General features: G+C 36.7%; 1 protein-coding gene across 8 annotated transcripts in view; it reads left to right on the top strand.

Moving 5' to 3' along the window:
• Window positions 1-19,503, top strand: part of CHID1 (chitinase domain containing 1) — a 137,890-nt gene that overhangs the window by 45,274 nt on the left and 73,113 nt on the right. For all 8 annotated transcript variants that reach the window (XM_074585620.1, XM_074585626.1, XM_074585619.1 and 5 more), the window contains one exon: window positions 899-1,054. In XM_074585620.1, coding sequence (XP_074441721.1) covers window positions 899-1,054 — 156 coding nt within the window. The remainder of the gene's footprint in view (window positions 1-898; window positions 1,055-19,503) is intronic.

Raw genomic sequence — 19,503 nt, 5'->3', positions numbered from 1 at the left:
TGGTAAAAAAATTCAAATCTTTTTTTGCTTGAATTTGCTTTGATTGCTCTGAGTATATGAAATACAAGATAATACGTATATTTGCTCACATTTTTTTTGCCTTTAAACATGAATACAATTTCCATCAACATTCCTATACTGTATTAGCATATTGAGTTTTAATGGCACACATATCCCAAAGGCTTTGAGGCAGATAATTAGTTGGGAGTAGAAGATGTTGATATTTGCAAGACTAGAATATGCTTTTCCTTATCCTTGCGATAAAATGTGCTCTCCTCTTTGATGAGATAGGAATGGAATAAGCACGATACCCTGATACTGTGTATATGATAATTCAGTTACTCTGTGTATTAAGGCTCTACTCTTTTTCTTAATGTAGCTTTTTGTTAGGTGATTGCCTATTTAGGGTTTTATCCATAAATGTTAAACAGTCATTGAAACCCATATTGCTTACCCAGTCACTGATTTTTATAGTTCTTCCTGTAAATAAATGATGGATTTTGTCCCAGTATGTTGTGACAATTTACAGTAAAAAAATTGAGGATATTACTGAAAAAGAACTGAAGTCATACAGAGTTTTGAATTACTGTGTGGGCATTATGCCAGGCCCAGTGACAGAGAAAATGTGCTAGGTGGAAAACTTTACTTACTGACTGTAAGAAGTTTTGTGTCCCTTCACCTTAGAAATGAATCACAAGTCAAGAGTGGGGCAAGCACGTTTTGTGCATCAGTACTTCAAGCCACTGAAGAATTTAACCTTCATAGGATTGTAGGTTAACCTTCACTGATTTTTGTGTGCTATATTTTGCTCTTTACCATTATGCTAGCCAAAAAGAGAAGGCTGAGAATGAATGTGTACTGTTTCTGACAACCATTCTGATTTTTGCTAACTTGACAGACCTGGTCCGAATTCTCCTATTCCCTGGGTACGAGCCTGTGTTCAAGTACTGGATCCTGATTCAAAATGGAGGAATAAAATACTGCTAGGGCTGAATTTCTATGGCATGGACTATTCTGCTTTGGGAGCCTCTGGGGAGCCAATCCTTGGTAGCAGGTAAGACTTCTGGATAGTAAGTACTTAGGTATAATATAGTCTCACAAAACTCCAAAATTTGCAGGTATTCTTGTTTAGAAATATGAATGTGTTAGAAACATAGAAATGGCAAAAGTGATAAATCTACACATGAAATAGTAGCTCAACAGTTAGAGTAAGACCTGTAACCTCTCTTTCCTGTACAGAAGTGGAGATAGATGGCACAGTTATCCTATGGAAAAATGGTTTATATAATTTTCCCGCTTTCCTCTATCCATGTTTGTACGTGCAGTTTGCCATCCCTGTGTTAAATTGTTCTGCAGTATTCCCTCATGTTCTGTATTATTTTAGGGGTTCATGCAGTTGACCTAAAGATTTGTTTCTCTCAGCCCCTGAAGTTGTTACCTGTTACTTTGAAATTTGATATTGGTTTCAAACAGCAATATGCCACCAAGTTTCTTTTGAATGGAAAAAGCTGCAATAAGCTCACCTGGAGACAAAAATCTATAACAAGATAAAGGGAAGTATTCCAAAGCCAGCCAGAAATTTTTTATTGATTCTCAGAGGAAAATGGTTGGTTTAGTTTTCAGTAATAATGACCTATAATAATAGTGAGCTTTGTAGAGATACAGTCAGGGTATAGTATGTCAAGCCAGAAGGAAAACCAAGAAAAACAGGGTGAATTAGGCAGAAAAATCAGGTTCATTCAGAAGTTTATTACTTTATAAAATAGAACCAAGCCAAGTGGAAACAAACCTAAAGCACAAGAGGTGATTGTTCTCACTTTCACAGGTTGCTAAGTTCATTACACCATGTTTCAGTATAGTAACAGATTGTTTGTTAGGCATTGAAATGTTATCCAAGATGGATTGTATAAGGTAAAGGCCTGAACTTTTTTTGTGTCTGTGCCTTCCGTTACACAAACAGTTTGTCATCATTGCACTTGCCTCTGCTGTCTTCCTGCTTCACCTTGGCTGTTTGCAGGGGTATAATACTGTAGACACAGTTTTCTCCCAGTGCTGAATTGTGTCTGAATTTTGCTGAATAACAAAAAATGACTACAGGGTGAAGAAAATAAAGCCCTTGCCTACAGTGAAAGGTATATAGTGAGTATATCAGAATAGATTCTGTAAAGTTAGTTGTAGTGGTTAGGCAGGAAAAATACTAAATAGTCAAAGCATTGTTGATTTACAAACCTAATTATTTAAGCTCAGCACAATTAATGTAGCTTCACTGTAATATTTACAGTTCCTTTTTCAGGCAGGAGTATTGCATTATCTAACAGAATAAAAAGATCTTGCTTTTTTCTGAACTGCAACTTTTGCAATGAAGTTTCCACTTGAAAACATACTGCACACTAGGATGACATCTACTTTTACTTGTCATAGATTCTTCTGGACTACATTATAGTATTAATTCATGTTGCTTTTTAACTAATGGCAAAGATATCCTAGCTAAAAGTCATGTATGATTAATATAAGGTTTACCAAAAGAGGCTATGTTTACCTGTATATATGGGGCACTGGTGCATAGTATGGGACAATATGTTTTATACAGAGAATGGTCCTATTAACATGTCCTTCATTGACAGACCACGATGCTGTAATTTTTCAGATATCTACCAGAAGCGAGATTCTGGACAAAGTCTTTAAGAAACTTTGAGCTTATGCATAAAGCACACTAATTTCCACTTTGCTGCCTTAGCTATTAAACATCAGTCAATGGTTAAGTTTATTTTTCCAGAAATATATGTTTGAACGTGCACAGTTATGGGTTAGTCTTTGCTGTATATGTCATGTGTACTAACGTAATACTAACATAGGTTTAAGGTAAACCAGCTTCAAAATAGGCCAAGCTTCTGGCATAAAGAAAACAGAAAAAAAGTTCATTAGCGTAACATAAGCTTTCTGCCATTTATTTGGTAACATACTGTTTATAAGGAAGTCCTAGTTTCTGGCATCTGTGAGTCTCTGAAAACTATCACTGTCACATCCAATTGAATACCACAATGAGCACAGCTTGTTCAGAGATACTCTTCCCCCCTCCCTCTAAAAAAGCTTCCCTCTTACTCCATTATTAATACTCTGGCTACATCAGGTTTTTTCTTTCTCTAAGATGACACATGGCTGGGGCTGCTCGTATTCCTTCCCATTTTTGTATCTGCTTCCTACTACATAAAAAGACTGCTCAGAAGCTGTGTCCAGTGTAGAAGTGGATGGCTTGATTATTTATTTTTCTCACTTCGTGTCCTTAGCGAATTTGAGCCTCCTGTTTCTTGGTGACTATAATTCAGTGTTAGTTGTGACCTGTAAAAAGTACCGAAGGTTTGAGTCATGGCTCCTTTAAGGCATCCTCTGTATGTTGTAGTGATAGTGATGTTAAGCTAAAGTACTGGTATTAAAATTAATTCAAAATCTATGAAGTTAACTGCAGTATGGTAGGTATCGACTTTTTTGTTGTAGGTTTCTCTTCAGGTTTTTTTGCATCTGAAATTTACTGCATGTACAGGTCTCCAACATGCCAGTGCTCCTTGTCACAGTGAAAGGTGCACACTGTCTTGTTGAAGCATATTCTGTGAAATCTGATCATCTTTTGTAAGACAACTGGAGAGTTGTAAGCTTCAGTGGCAAACTGTATAGTCTTAAGTTTTGATGTAAATGTAGTATACACTTAAATTGATTATTAGTGTACCTTACACGTAGGATTACATGCATAGTGCATAAGCCTTTGCTGGTCTCACGTTTCAGTTTTTCTTTAGGATAGGAATTATGTGATGGAAAGAGGCTCCGAACACAGGTAGATTTCACTCACTGAATATATTTTCAATCCGGAAGTTCATAAAATAATATTCGATAGAATTCCTATTTGCATAAAATGTCATCTGGCAGTGTTTTTTTATTGCAGAATGTAATCTAAAGGTAGAAGTACATAGTTACCGTTTTGCTGAAAAGGTATGCAACCTTTCCTTCATACACGCCATAAAAAGTAATATGTATGTGTGTTTGTTTATATGTCAGGATTAAATGAAATGAAAGGAACTTTTCTTTTACGGCACAATGTAGTTAGTTTTTGGGTATTGTTACAGTAGGAACTGCAGCTTATATTTACAGTAACATTGTGTTCGTCTCACAGCTCAGTCACAAGTATTATTTGTTAATACAATGAGTCAGTCTCAGAGATTATAGCACATACTGGTGCTTTAATCAATCAAGTACCATTGTTGTTTAGCTGCAGGGAAGCTACTTTCCTGTGTATATTTATTTCTGACATAATTGTATGAAATGCTAAGCCTGAAATAAAGGTGTTGTGCCTGTGATTCCCCAAATCACCTCTAGTGCTTCCGGCAATGTTTTCTGCCCTCTGGCTGTCAAGAATCAGGTGTCTGAACTGCTAAGATGCAGTCATTAAAACTTACCACTGTATTAAAATCCTGTCAGAATATAACCATCTGCTGTCGCTGACTTGCTGCGGAGTCTTTACCTTTGAGTCCGTTTTGAGACCTGTAGTAGGTCAGCAAGCCCCTCAATCTCACGAGCTTCTTACTTCCGATGTACTTTTTCGTCTTTAGCTATCTACTCTTCAGAATCTCTCTTAATCATTGGGACGTTATATTTCAGTTGCAGTAATACCCATTGGGGTTTTTTTTGCCTCCTCATGGGAGGTTATACAGCAGTGCAGTGATGTTTTCCATTCCATGCCATCAAAAATCTGTAGTCTTTATGACCTGGGCCAAAAGGGAACCGATAAATTTCATTGCTAGCTGTGAATTAAAAGCAATGCAAATCAAAGACTATCGAGTGGCAGTGGTGCCACTTACATTTAATAAATCAGCCTTCTTTATTGAGCACATCCCTGCTAAGTTTAATGTGTTAAAGACATTTTGTCTTTTTTTGTGTGGTGCTGAAAGAGTGAAGATACATCTCTGGTGTTCCATCTGACTGTATATAACTTTTGAATATATTCGGCATTAAAGCTGCTTTTGTTCCAAATGTAGCTGTTGAAAATAGATCTGTGAATAACTCCATTGTTGTAAGACAATGCTGTGTGTACTTACCTTTTATTTAAAGGAATACGAACAGGGATTTTTATGTTAATTTTTAAACACTTAAGAGGGATTGATATAATAAATTGCCAGTTGAAGCAAGGGAGAAACTAATTTGACAATGCATTGTACTATTCAGAGATAGAAAATAAGATGACTTGCAAGCTGTGTGAGGATGTAGAGTTCTACTGAGAATTACCAGAACTACCATTCTGTAAATAGCAGGTAATAGAACATGGTACTTAAACAGTTAGAGGTGAGCTTTTTCCCTGAATTAGAATAATAGAATCATATAATGGTTAGACTTGGAAGGGACCTTAAAGATCATCTAGTTCCAACCCCCCTGCCATGGCCAAGGACACCTCCCACTAGACCAGGTTGCTCAAAGCCCCACCCAGCCTGGTCTTGAACGCTTCCAGGGATGGGGCATCCACAATTTCCCTGGGCAACCTGTTCCAGTGCCTCACCACCCTCACGGTAAAGAGTTTCTTTCTAGTATCTAATCTAAATCTGTCTTCTTTCAGTTTAAAACTATTACCCCTCATCCTATTTCTACACTCCCTGATAAAGAGTCCCTCCCCATCTTTCCTGTAGGGCCCTGTTTAGGTACTGGAAGGCTGCTAGAAGGTCTCTCTGGAGCCTTCTCTTCTCTAGGCTGAACAATCCCAACTCTCTCAGCCTGTCTTCATAGGAGGGGTGCTCCAGCCCTCTGGTCATCTTTGTAGCCCTCCTCTGGACTTCCTCCAACACATCTATGTCCTTCTTATGCTGGGGGCCCCAGAGCTGGATGCAGTGCTCCAGGTCTTTATTAGTAGCAATTTAAGAAGATTTGAGCCAGCTATGGCTCATGATTTTGTCTTACAGAAGGTAGCAAAAAAACTTGTGCAAGAAAGTTGTCGTCTTCAAGCTTCAAGGCTTTTGCCACGTTACTCTTCACGCTGTAATTCTCTCAGGATTTCCATTACTCCCCTGCATACAGGATTTTGTATCCTGATTGCTCATAGTTTATGTAACATTGGGGAGATACTAATATTTAAAATAAATGGATGGACCAATTAGCTCTGTAAGACTGAACATCCTGTTGATCTGTCCACCTCTCTGCTTCATTGGAGAAACTGTTAAGCTCACTCTTAAGTTGTACTTCTGGATCAGATGGTAAAATCATGGCAGTGATAGGATGAAGTTTCAATTGGGCCTGGAATCAGAAAGAAGTTATTTCTATATTTCAAATAGCTAAATAATTCAGGAATGTTTCGAGAAGTTTATTCTATTACATTCCCTCTGGGCTATTCTGTTATGTGTGGCTTCCATAGTATATCTGTCCCTCCCTCCCTTTAGGAATTTACAGTGAGCATGAGCTCTTTGCTGAAAGACCAGTTAATGAATATAAAGTAGATAGAACATCTTATGAAGTTAAATTATTATCATATTTCAGCTTGTCCAAGTTGTGAATATAATGTTAAATACAAAACTTTTATAATTGTTTTTTATTCAAAGCACGTTCCTTATTTCTTTTGAAATGAGGGAAGGGTTTATTAGGCAGATGGTTGGTTCTGAAGTTCAGTTGTACAGTGGCATATTGGCCATGGGTGATCGAGTATATCTCAGTACATCTATTTTTAAAAAAAATCTAGTCACCTGTGGTGTACATTTTAAATGGTGGGCATACTGCTGTGAAATGTGCTCTTCTGTCTCTCAGGATCTTTTTTAATAGTAAATTTGCTACAGGCAATATTTAGGAAGATGAATGTTGACAAAATAGTAATGATATAGTTCTTTACTGTCTCATTGTTGTACTCTAACCATTAGAAGATAGCATGATGGAAGTGGGAAAAATACTTCTGTGGTTTAAAACAAACAAAGGGAAGAGCCAGAAAGCTTTACTGTAAGTTAAATTTACTTACATTCATAGATTTGCATGTGAGTGACTGTAAAGTGAAAAAAACTCATTGCTTTGAAGCCCTTATTTGGGCTTGTGAGATCACTAGTGGTGGACCTGAAACCACTTCTAGCCCTGACTAAATCTCTTCAAATATATGGTGATTAACAAACAACATAGAACAGGTAACACTATGTATGTATCCAGATTCTTCCACTATCAGTCCCTTAGCTCCCATTGCCCCATCCTCTCTCATGCTCAGGGCTGAAAGGATAATGATTAATTTTTGCCTGTTGTTGACTATCCCCCACAAGATACTCATTCTGTTCAGTTGCATTGCAAATCAATTGGGGATGACCGTGAACAGGGTGTCCTGAAAATGCTTAGTGTCTTTGTATGAGTTAGCCTAGAGCTGGCTAAGTGCACCATGCTGACTTGTTGGATCGTGTGCAGTGTAGATTCCTCTGGGAAGCTTCTGATTTTGAGGGCATGAAGTCCTCCTCTTTTTAAGCCAAAAGTCAGGAGCCTGGATGATGTTTCTCGGTCACCCTGGGACCTAGCCACCGCTGATAGGGATGCATGGACTTAAGTGTTGGGTCCAGGCAGCTGGAAATTTTTCTCATATTTCTAACATGTGAGAGTTTTTGACCTTTTCCTGGGAAAAATACAGCCTGGGGTTTTGTCTGGTTGGTTTGTTTGTGGGGTTTTTTTTGTTTTGTTTTTCTTATTGTCTGCTGCCCTCCTGCCCCCGCTCACCCTACTGCCTGACTGTTTCATGTCTAGAGTTACTTTACCCCATTGGTTTTGATGAGGTGGGACACTTTTTTGTTGATTATGTGTCTGATGATTGAAAAATTGGGCTGGCTTGAAAAAATAATGGAATATATGTTCCTGAATACAGATACTGTAAGACAGGGCTTGTTTATCTTGCAGCTTGAATAGAGCTAGCTTCTGATTGTCTATTATCTTTACTAGAAAATTGACAGTAATGAGATCATTTGTATTTTGTGAAGGAGGGCCATTGTTTGATGTGTATGCCCATTTTTTTTTAACAGGCAGGTTTTTACGTCTTAAAAGAAAGCAGCTTGGAGTTTTTCTAATCTTAAACTGATTTTGCAATCCTCATTACTTAATTTGAACATTAGTCCATTCAGTGAATTGTTGGGGAAGCAGTCAGAATTAGAACAAATTAGAACTTTTATAGGCCTGTTGAAACTTATCTGAATATTGTAAGTATAGGTTTAAAAGTCTGAATGAACTTTCTTGGTAATGCAAATATAATTTCAGTTGTCTGAATTTATAGGAAGAAGATTATATACCCCTTCATTTGCTAAAGGGAACCGCTTTCAAAGCTTTATTTAGCAAACTCTGAAACTTATGGTAAATCCTGATAAAGCACAGTTCTTTGCCTTTTTTTCTGATCTGATAAAGTCATGTCTTCATTACTTGGCTATGTGTATGCTCTCAAAGCAGGCTGGCACAAGCGTTGCTGGGGACCCAGTGCTTACACAATGAGTCTTTGGGGCTTTTTTCTTTGGGATGACTCTAGACTGGTCCTATGGACTGAAACTCATTAGCAGTTCGAGTGCCTTTTCTGGTGTTGTTTCATCTAAAAAAGCATCCGTTTCATGCACTCTGAGACTGCTCCATGATTCAGACCCAAGTGTGGTGTTAGTTTTTCTTTTAACAGCTCAGTCCTAATGTGAACTGGAAGTTTGATGTAGGCAGAAGCAGAAGCATACAATCTAAATGCCTCCTTTACAATACAACTGGGGGAAAAAAAATGCGTTAAGTTACAAAACACATTGATTACTCTTTGCAAAAGGCAGTGAAAAAAATTCGGTAAAAATATTTTAACATTTTTCAAGGCTGTTTTTTGTGCACAGTCATTTCAGAGGGCAAGAATAACTGCGCGTGTTTATTACAATTCTAGAGAAAAGCAGCAATCGCAGCAACAAAGTAGGCAGAGTGGTCTAATTCTTGACGGAAGGACTTGATAACCAAGGCAAGAGGCAGCATGGAAATATATAAGATTTAGGAATAGGCTTGAAGCACTGAATTAATACTTCCAGAAAATAGTAATGGAGCGTATAGAAGTACAAGTGTGTTCTACAACATTAACAGCTTTTGATGTGTGCAAACAGCTTCTTTACACTTGGAGTTATACAGCAGGTGATTGAATGAGGTTTCTGCTGATAACATTCAGTAGCAGTATAAGGTCCAATAAGTTTTTTCTTTACATTTTTATGAGATATGTCAGTACGTTATTAACACCAGGAAGTAAAGGGAGGTGGGTTCCCCCCCCCCCCCAAATTAGTTCATTCCTATTTTAGGAAAATGGATCTAGAAATGTTGAGTAATAAATTTTAGCTAAAATAGTTTTTGGATTTTGTGCTCTAAAAATAGGAGAGTTGCATTTCAGAATGTTACTGGAATGTAGTGTTGTTTGTGGCTAAAATGGAAATCAAGGGAAACTGATGTTTAATCTACTCTTAGGAAAAAAATACAATATTATGAAAATTATTACAAATAAGTTATTTGGAAACAGAATGAGATGTACAAAATTATGCCCAAAATATATCTATATATCCTAAATAGTTATCTCTTTCTGACAGTTTTATGCATGTCCTTTCCATGTTTAAATCAAATGTTGGTTTTGTTACCCTATTTTAGAAAGAAACCGTCATTGCAAAAACTAAAAAGCTCTCCATGTGCCATATCTTCGTAAACCTTTTGCAAATAGCTTCTGCCTTTTCTTATTTACCTGCCCTTAAGGTTGGGGAGGGGAAAGAAAGTTCCTCTAGAATAGTGTTTTGTGTAAAGTTTGATGTAGCTGTATTGCCAAGCTTTGAGCAGGTATGTGCAGTTCCCTGTTTGTGGGTGAGGACATTGATTGGGGTGAGAGGGTTAAAATGGGGTCTGTAAGTTCTGCAACCCGGTTTCTGTAGAATTGGGGATAGTCCTACTGCCAATCTCAAATACAGGGTGGGGGTGTAGATGGCAGGTGGTGCTTGCAATCTTGAATATAAAATTATCTACTACAGTGGTTTAAACGCAGAGGAGTTCATCTTATCATCAGTGTTTCCTTGTATTTACCAAAATTTAGAGACATTAGTCTTTTACAAGTTGAATTTTTTTCTTGTTTAGGTGAGAGCAAAATTTCCCCGAGTCCTGGGCTTTGAGTCCCAGTAACTTATTTTCTTAAGGTGTTTCCAGCTGAGGAGTAGTTCTGGGTTAGAGGTCTGTGCTTAGCATGCGGATCACTTGGAGCGATAAACCTGGAAAGGTAGAAGTCCACGAAGCTGTCACTTTCCATATTCTTGCCCTGCTTTGAATTAGTTTTAATGGATTTAGATATAGTTACATTTCACTGGATTCTGCATTTTATAGTAATAAGGCACTAGACAGTTAGAGAAAACTCAATGTAGAAGTGGAATATATTTTAGTATTGACAGTGTGAGTGAGAAGTTATGATTGCTATTGGGAATAATAATCTATAGAATTAGCAGCAGGTGAAAAAATGTGTTCTGAAGGGCTCCTCAGTAATCTTACACTTGAATAGGAAAAGAAGTGATCTTTTAGCTGAAGTAAGGAAAAGTAAATGTCTTCAAAAATAGTAGTTTTGGAGCATGGAAAAAAATTTCTAGAGCTGACACAGAGCCATGTGTTTCAAATGCCATTAATGTGTATATTTTGACATGTGCTGTTCAGAATTAGATTCTAAATAACTTCTTTTCAATTCACCTTCTGGAAGTTCACTGCAGTTAGTTACTAGAATTCCCTTTTTAGCAATGGACACAATTTAAGATCACTCTCTCTGCTCTGCTCCATGTTGACAGCTTCTCATTTGAAATTAGAGTATTTCTATTCACATGGCTCTGATGGGAAGTTATCTTTGGAGTTTTGACACAGTTATTTCTATATGTTCTGTGTAGAAAAAACACAGAAGCAGTCTAGTGTAATTCACTCTGATACATATAGAGGGTTTAAAATTTTGAAAATTGGTTATTTCCGAAATATTTTTTTTTTCTACCACCTTAGTGTCCTGTATTGCAAATTGTGCTTGCAGACTAGTAGAATAGTGTTAGCTATGTCATATTTTCTACTTGGCTGTTTATATTTTGACCACTCTTCTGAATCTTTCTTGGATTCTGACATTTATTTATCTGCTGTTTAAATGTCTCTGTTCCTCCTTGCATGAGTTTGGAAATATCTGCAATTAAAATATTTTGGCAGCTTTAATTTCTTTGGTATATGAATTTTAGTAATAGGATGTCTATCGAGCTGAAAATTTTTTAAGAACTGCTGATTTATACAATAAAAACTTTTTGTTCACAGGATAATGAATTTACTTTTAGAGCTTATTTTCACATTAAATTTTCACCTTGAAACCTTTGTTTTGATTATGAATAGGAATGAGAAACTTATTTTAAGATTTATCTATTTTAGCATATTTTACACACAAAAACTGCAGTTCAGATAATCCACGTCCATTGAAAGTCTACTGAAAATGAGTCCTCAGCCAGCACAAAGTCAGGCATAAAGGCAAGAAGAGTAATGGGAGAGAGAGGGCTTTTGAAATCAATCTTCCTTCATTTATATAAATGCATAATGTGAAAAATGCTGGTATATTTATTTATTCATTTCTATTATGTCAGTTTTAAAGCTGATTTTACTTTCCATAGTCTAATTGGATTCTCTGATAACGAGTAATAGATAAGTTGAACTGGCAATATTTATAGAAATAGGGGGGAAAAAAAATCCTTGCAGAAATAATACGAGTCATATCTTGTGAGACCCCATGCCGGGTACTGCGTCCAGCTCTGGAGCCCCCAACATAAGAAGGACACGGATGTGTTGGAGCGAGTCCAGAGGAGGGCTACAAAGATGACCAGAGGACTGGAGCGCCCCTCCTATGAAGACAGGCTGAGAGAGTTGGGGTTGTTCAGCCTAGAGAAAAGAAGGCTCCAGGGAGACCTTCTAGCAGCCTTCCAGTACTTACAGGGGGCTACAGGAAAGGTGGCGAGGGACTCTTTATCAGGGAGTGTGGCGATAGGACAAGGGGTAACAGCAGCAGGTTGGATGGGGCTTTGAGCAACCTGGTCTAGTGGAAGGTGTCCATGCCCATGGCAGGTGGTTTGGAACTAGATGATCTTTAAGGTCACTGCTAACCTAAACCATTCTATGATTCTGTATTTTTAAGAAATAATAATAATTTTTTTAAAAGTAGGTTGACTGTTTCAGTGCAAGTGTGGGGCCTTGAAGAAGGAAATAAAACCCATAAAATTGTGGCCTAAGTTGTAAAATTATATACTTATTTACTGCAAAATCCTCAAATTCTGAATTTAACTTCCTTATTAAGCTTCTCATTTCAGTGTGTGGAGCATTGATTCTCTGTATGTAACCTCTTTCGTAACTGTTAAAGGTTGCATAAAACCCAGGTAGTTTTAGTATTAGGTTATTAAATGTTACGTGCATCATGGCTGATCATGTTATAATGCTATAGTGCAATGGCACAAAATGTCCTCAGTTTCCCTTGTTCTCTTTCCTTTAGAGTTTTGCCATTTAGATCATTGTAATGTAGTGACTATTTTTCTGTAGCCATGTTTCCAAATCGAATAGAATAATAAAGCAATCATCGGTCAATGGAATCTTTATCTGGATTTATTGTTCCACTGTTTTAATAAAAATGAATGGATTCAAATAGTCAGTTTGTCCTGAAGTAGCTATCTAATTTAAGGGATGCATTTGAGACCTTTGACCAGAACATTCGCATCCCATCACCTGAAGCTGTGCTTTCAGCTGGATGACCTGCCTTGCCTTTTGCACCTCCATTGAATAGTTTCTATTTATGTTTAAGTACAGCTTCTATTATTCTAAGTTGAAGCCGTCCTTTAAACAACCTGACCTTGTGACATAGGACTTTCCACCTTCAGAATGTTCTTTTACTGGGACTGTTAGGCCGAGGCCTGTGTTTTTCACTACTGACTACTGCCAACATGGTATCTAAGGTGAACAGCGCTGTGTAAATATTTTGCTTTCCTTTGTCTGTATGTTTTCTAGTCAATATGCCTGATAACTAACTGTGGTATACCAGGGGGAACAAAGTCCCCCATCTCCTCCAAAGCAAACTGTAATATAAGACGAGGACTGTTGTGGAGATTGGAAAGCAAATGATTGGAAAGCTTATTCGAAACACTTAGGCATCTATGGAGAGAGACCCCGGTTCTTTTGGCTAGCAAGACAAAAATTTGGATTTTATATTTTTGAAGGGAAAGGAATGTGATGATTAAAAGACAGAATTTTTAATACAGCTTCATTTTCTTTCTCAATTCTGCTGTTGACTTTGCTGTGAAACCTTAGCGGTTTATTTAACCTCTTTTCCTTTATCTGAACTATCAGAAAAGGAAACATGTACATATTTTAATTCTCAGAGTATTGCCTGTAAGAGATCTGTATTTGAACTTTGGCAAATATTGAGATTTTTAGTATAGATGAAAAAACATGGAATTAATTTTGATATGCAGTTTGTGTTTTTGAAGTGATTGCGTATGTAAAATTGGAAAGATACCACTTAATATAAAAAGACTGTGGTACATTGTTCAGAGCAGTGGTGAATTTGGCTAACAAAAAATTCAAGAACACTGGACAGTAATAGTATAATAAATATTTGGGAGTCAGCTAGAGATCATAATTGGGCGCTATGTTTGTGTTTTGTTTTGGGGGTTTTTGAGGTGTTAGAAGAAACATCTGATCTTTTCACTGAAAGCAAAGATGTTTTTTGCCTTATCAATAATAGCTTTTCATATTTTCCAGTTTCTTGAATTGCATTAAATATATAAATTTAATCAGTTATTTAATGAGTCCTAGGTATTATCTCTCTTTCTTCTTGATTCCTGATTCCTCTGATTTCTCTCAAAGGCTCTTCCTGTTACCCTCACTTACTGCCTTGTATCCTGCACCTTCAAACTCTTGCTAGTTGTTTGTCTTAGTTCATTGGTAAATATAATCTTCGTGAATGGAGTCACTTTGCCTTTTCTCTCTAGACAATTTGTCTGAAGGATATATTTTTGACAGGGAGAAAAAAAGGTAAATGTGGAGTCTATTAAACAAGAAAAACCTCCGCAAGGATTGCTATAAAGTTGGGAGAAAAAATAATTCACTCTCATGGAAAATAAACGTTGAACTTTTTCTTCTTAAACATGTTTCATACTACCAGTGGTTCAGGTAAATAATTTTATCATGCAAGTGACAGTGCAAGAATCACCTCATGAAATGAGCCAGAAAACTCAGCCTTTCTCCAGCCCTCCAGTGGATAACAATTCTGCCCTCTGTTCGTTTTATGGTTGCCAGAGCTACTGGGAGAGAATAAATAAAGGGAAGTCACAGAATATTCTGCCTTATTTGATAGCCTGCTGAAGGGGACCTTTTTTGTCCATTCCTTTAAGAGAATGAAATAAGTTTAGAGATTGACAAATGCGTTGCCTGGTGGTGAGGGGTTTGGTTTTTTTTTTTCCTTTATTAAGAATAATCCTGGAATATTGTGCAACAAAGGAACTTGGTTTGGATTTTGAAAAAGTGTTTTTGAAGATGTTGACATTTGGTACTTTCTCCTCCTTCACAATATTAACTGTCAGCATTTTCCTTCCTTATAGCTAAACAGGGAGGGTTATTTTATGGTGTCCTCTTTGTAGTAGAAGGAAAAGATTGTTTTGAAACTACATGTTCGGGGATAGTCTGGGGATCTTATAATTTCTTCACCTACTCTGAAATGACTTTGAGGAGATTCCAAGTTATTTGTCTCCCCCCGGCCATGTCAGGTGCAGAGTAAAAGTTTTGAATGTTGTCCATTCAAGAAACAATAATCTTTGTCAGCGAAGGATATATGATACTGTCTTATAGCAGTGCTGGAGTCTCATTGTTATGGGTTTCTTTTATGCTAGAAACAATTAACAGTCCAATAACATTACCAGTGCTGTAAATCTCGTTATATTAGCCATGTTGTTCTATTGAAGTTTGCTATTTGATATGCAATTTTTCAGCTAGTTATTCAAAATCTTTAGTTCTTCAACTACATATTTTTAATTTATATGTTCACATCGTGGCAAATTCACCATGCCTTTGCATGATCTCTTATCCTGCACTGTGCTGAAACATATTGTAAAAAAAATATGATTCTATTTATAATTCCAAATTCTACACGTTTTACAAACTTTGACATACTGAAATAAAAAGTTCTCAGATAAGAATGTTTCAAGCTGGTATATTGAGTATGTTGCTTTCAGAGTGGCTTAAACCTTCTCCCATTGTTGCAGCACCAAAAAGGAACATGCCTGGTGCTAGAGTTGGAATTTACCTACCTCAAATAAGGAATCGGAGTTCCCAAAGAAAGTAAATTAGATTGATACCTGAAACTCAGCTCAAGATCTGGTGGGGGAGCAGAAGAGCATGTTAATCTTAAAATAAATTGGAAATATAAATCAAATATTTGAAGTATTGCAGGACTTTAGATCACCTTGACCTGCTTGTATTGAAAAAGAACTTTATTTGAGTCAAGAAAAAACTTAAAAGGAAGCTAAGCAGGGAGGGATGCTAATCATTCACAGTTGCATAGTAGAAATATAACAATATTTGAAAAGCAGTATGACAGGCTGAATAACTTGCATAAAATGTATTTATTTATTTACCCATGTTATGGCACTGTTAAATTGCAGAGTTGTGCTTCCATTTGCTGGGAAATATAAAATCTATAAAAAAATTCCAAGTATTCATTAGAGTAGTTTGCAAAAAAAGTAAATTATGTATTGAGATGCCATGGAGTGATTTTTGAACTAGCAATGGAAAATATCTCTTTACAAACTGCTTGAAGTTTCACTGAGTTCTATTTGCTTTTGAGGTGCTTATGCATGTTTCATATATATTAGTGTTCAAAGACATTGTTTGGTTTTCTTTGATAAATTTCGTATCTTGAATATTCTACGCTGTCATCCAAATTAGTACTATTTTTCTTAATTTCTTAAGAAAATAAGTTTTATGACTCATGTTGTCTCTGCTGGTCAGCTTATCCATGCAGTTGTTCTCTGCAGTGGCTTTTGGCTATATGAATGACTTTAAACCAAAGTTGACAAAGACTGAAGTTCTGAAAGATTTGAAAACTTTTCTGAATATAGGTGGTTTAGCAGAGCTGTAAATTATAAGTTATGGCTGTGAAGAGAGTATACCTCCCTACCATAAGCTGGTTGCCAGAGAATCCATGTAAAGCTCAATTGGGAAAAGTTTTGCACTGGATTAGGTAGAGGGAAATCCAGCTAGAGAGAGGAAATCAGATTTCATGAGTTGTGCTGTGCGTGGAATTGCTTGCTGTAACTGTAGACCTTGAAGTTCTCTGGGAGAAAAGTTGTAGGAAACTTCACTGTTTTCAGTACTTAGGGTCTCCTGCTGTATGCTGTGAACTTGGTTGTGTACTTGGTGGACTAGAGTATGTTATGTCTGTGCATTTCACACTGTGATTCGTTGAATGTGGATTGCATGGAATATTGCAACAGCTTTTTGATGGGTAGACTTGGCTGATTGAGGGCTTTCTGCTTGACCACATATAAATTTGGGGAAAAAGAACCTTATTTGCTTTACACTGATCTGAGACTCAAAAAGATAAGTGTATTTGCTGACAATTTGCACAGCAAGCAATATTCTGCTGGAAACAAGGTATGTAAACTTTTATTTTCTTAGTATTATTTAAACTGACAGGAATGATACCTAAATCTGCAAACCAGTCTAAATGGTAACTGGTGTCAGTAATCGCATTTAAGATGACCTCAGAAACCTCCTGTATTAGCTGCTGTATCACATACAGACTTCATCTTTCAGTAGCTATTACTAACTTGTTCTGTCTCCTGAGGAAGATAGTCCTTATATGTTACTTCTGTCAGCTCTTCCTGGTACAAAAGCTGAGCAGAATTAGTTTATCCACATGAAAGTTTCAATAGTGAATAAAAATAAAATTTTCTTCAGTATTAGCAATTCTGCTCAAAACAAGCCAAATTATTTTACAAAGCTGTTTTTAAATTATAAAGGTTGTTGTTCATGTACTGTTACTCTCAGATTTGGGAACTAGGTCTTTAAAATGGCTTATTTCAAAGATGAAGATGTATTTGACAGATACAGATATAACATTAGGTAGATATCTAATAATCAGTGTATTTCAGAGGAAACATTTTAAGTTTATGCCTGCCTTTTATTTTTCTCTTGTGTCAGTAAGTGCTGGCCTTACTTCATTTTTCTCTCAACAAGCACTAAGTCTTGCTTTTCTCCTTATAGCCTTTCATCTTTAAAACCCACAAAAAACTTAAAAAAAAATTTCTGAACAGAGCAAAAGATTTTTTCTAGACTCCTATCATACATTTTTTGCACTGCAGTAACATGTAGGAAACTCACATGTGGACTCAGCATGGTACAGATTAAAAATGCACTGTCTCACCTGTAGTGATTTTGGTCCTGTATAGATGCTTCCTTAGCCCTAAGTAATCTTTCAGCTTTTTTTTGTGTGGTTTTTGCCACAAGATCTCTACCTTACATGACTGCAAACTGTTACTGGATTTTACATTCCTTAAGGAAAGGATTTGGAAAAAGTAGTTTTTTGGGGAAGCAAAAAAAAAACAGGAAAAGGAAAATGGAAAAAGGTATTCTCATCACAGTCAAATGCCAGGTAGATGAAGAGAGTTGTCAGTGAAGAATAGTACTTAGCCAGATTACAATAATTTCTCTTTATCAGAGGTAGGTAGTTTCCTGGGAAACAGGTAAAAAGCGGTGATTCTGTTTGTCTCAGGCTACTGTATTCACCCTTCTTTTTTTCTTTTTTTTTTCCTTCTTCCTTTGAAAACTGTTTGACAGATGCTAAGGTTAATGAATTTTAATTTTAATTTGGCCTTTTCCATGGGTTGCTGACGGTTCCTTCTACGCCACGGGGACCTTTCTTTTCCAACTCACTTCATGTTTCAGTAAGAAGTGGAGCATCTGATGGAAACTTCTTCATAAATAAGTGAACTCAACTGGAACACAGCCAAACACTATCAGAACTGGCTCCCTGAATCCCAGTCTTGTGTTCTACCATGGTTTGAGAGATTAGATTCATTAACCTCTCATTAGAAACATGTCAATGCTAAAATCCCACATTATGCTAGATTCATCCTATTAGAAATCCCAAAAGGCCAGTTAACAGAAAAGAATTAATGTTTCTTATTCCAGAAGTTAATAGTAGATTCCTCATTTGGCTCTGTTCCATTTAATTGATATGGAAACTTGTTAGGTGCTTTTTTCTTTAGAATTAGCAGAAATTTTATTAATCCTGACAGAATTGTTTGATTAAAAAAAAGCTTTTATCATAGAGGAAATACAAGCACTTGCAGTATAAAAATATTTATTTCAGTATTACATTTTCTACATATGTATGTAGAGAGTATTGCATGTACAGAATATGGTATATATTTTACTTACAGTAACACTTGCAAGAGTTATCTCTGTATCAGTCATATCTTAACTTAGACAGAACTTGTTATTTATAGAAGGATATTAAATCCTATTGGAGTATCTCCAAATGCATCCAGATATTAAAGCACTGTGTTTAATTCCAGGTAGATTTCAGAATATGAGGTGGAATGAAACATCTTTTACATTGCCTTTTGACCTAGGGAGCTTTCTCCTCTAATGAGAATAAGCATTGCAAAATAATTTGAGTAAAATGGAATTCATTCCTCATCAGTCATATTACATAGCTTCTGCTCAAGCTTGATGCAAATGCCAGTTAAAATCCATAGAACAAATAGCAAATGACCTGTCACTAGCAATACATTTTTGTGTGTATTTATCTGCTACTGTGAGCAAAAAAAGAAATTTCCATTTTGTGTGGTGGTTATAAGCAGCATGAAATAATGCTTTTGAATCACTTAATGTCATTGCTTGAAATGGAAAACAGTATTTTCAAAGACATTGTACTTTGATAAGTGTACCTCTGCATAACAGCCACCGTTGTTAGGACATTTGGCTGCTATTTCAAAGTAGGTAGAAGTTGAACACAGGGTCATTAGTAGGGAAATGAGAAAGAGACTGGTTGAACCGTGCTCTGCCCTCCCTGAGACAGAAACGGGAACAGCCACCAGGAAGAACACAAGATCAAGGGGTTCCTGTATCCTTCTCCTGCTGGACAGAGGGCAGTAACTTAAATGAAAGGAGTGAATGGAGGCAAGTCCCTGCTTGGGATGGCAGGTGAACCCCCTCCTTGTCTACCTCGCCTTCCCAGGTGCTTCTGTACAACAGGTATGAGGCTCTGTATGTGGAAGTTCAGTCAATGGATGATGTGGATGAAGAGGATGAAGTAGGGACAACAAAAGGAAACGATATGAGATTATGTCAGTATTTCATAAATAGAGTTCATGGAGTGCTGTTTATCAAGCATTGGTATAACTGGTGGCACACTTGGCACTTCCTAGTGTATTGCATCATTGTATTTCAATAAGTCTTTTGGCCACTGCTGCCTGGTCCCAGAGGTTGTGA

The sequence above is a fragment of the Larus michahellis genome, chromosome 4, assembly GCF_964199755.1.
Source record: "Larus michahellis chromosome 4, bLarMic1.1, whole genome shotgun sequence".
NCBI lineage: Eukaryota > Metazoa > Chordata > Aves > Charadriiformes > Laridae > Larus > Larus michahellis.
Note: the sequence above shows the minus strand (reverse complement) of the source record. Positions and strands in the feature narration are given on the sequence as shown.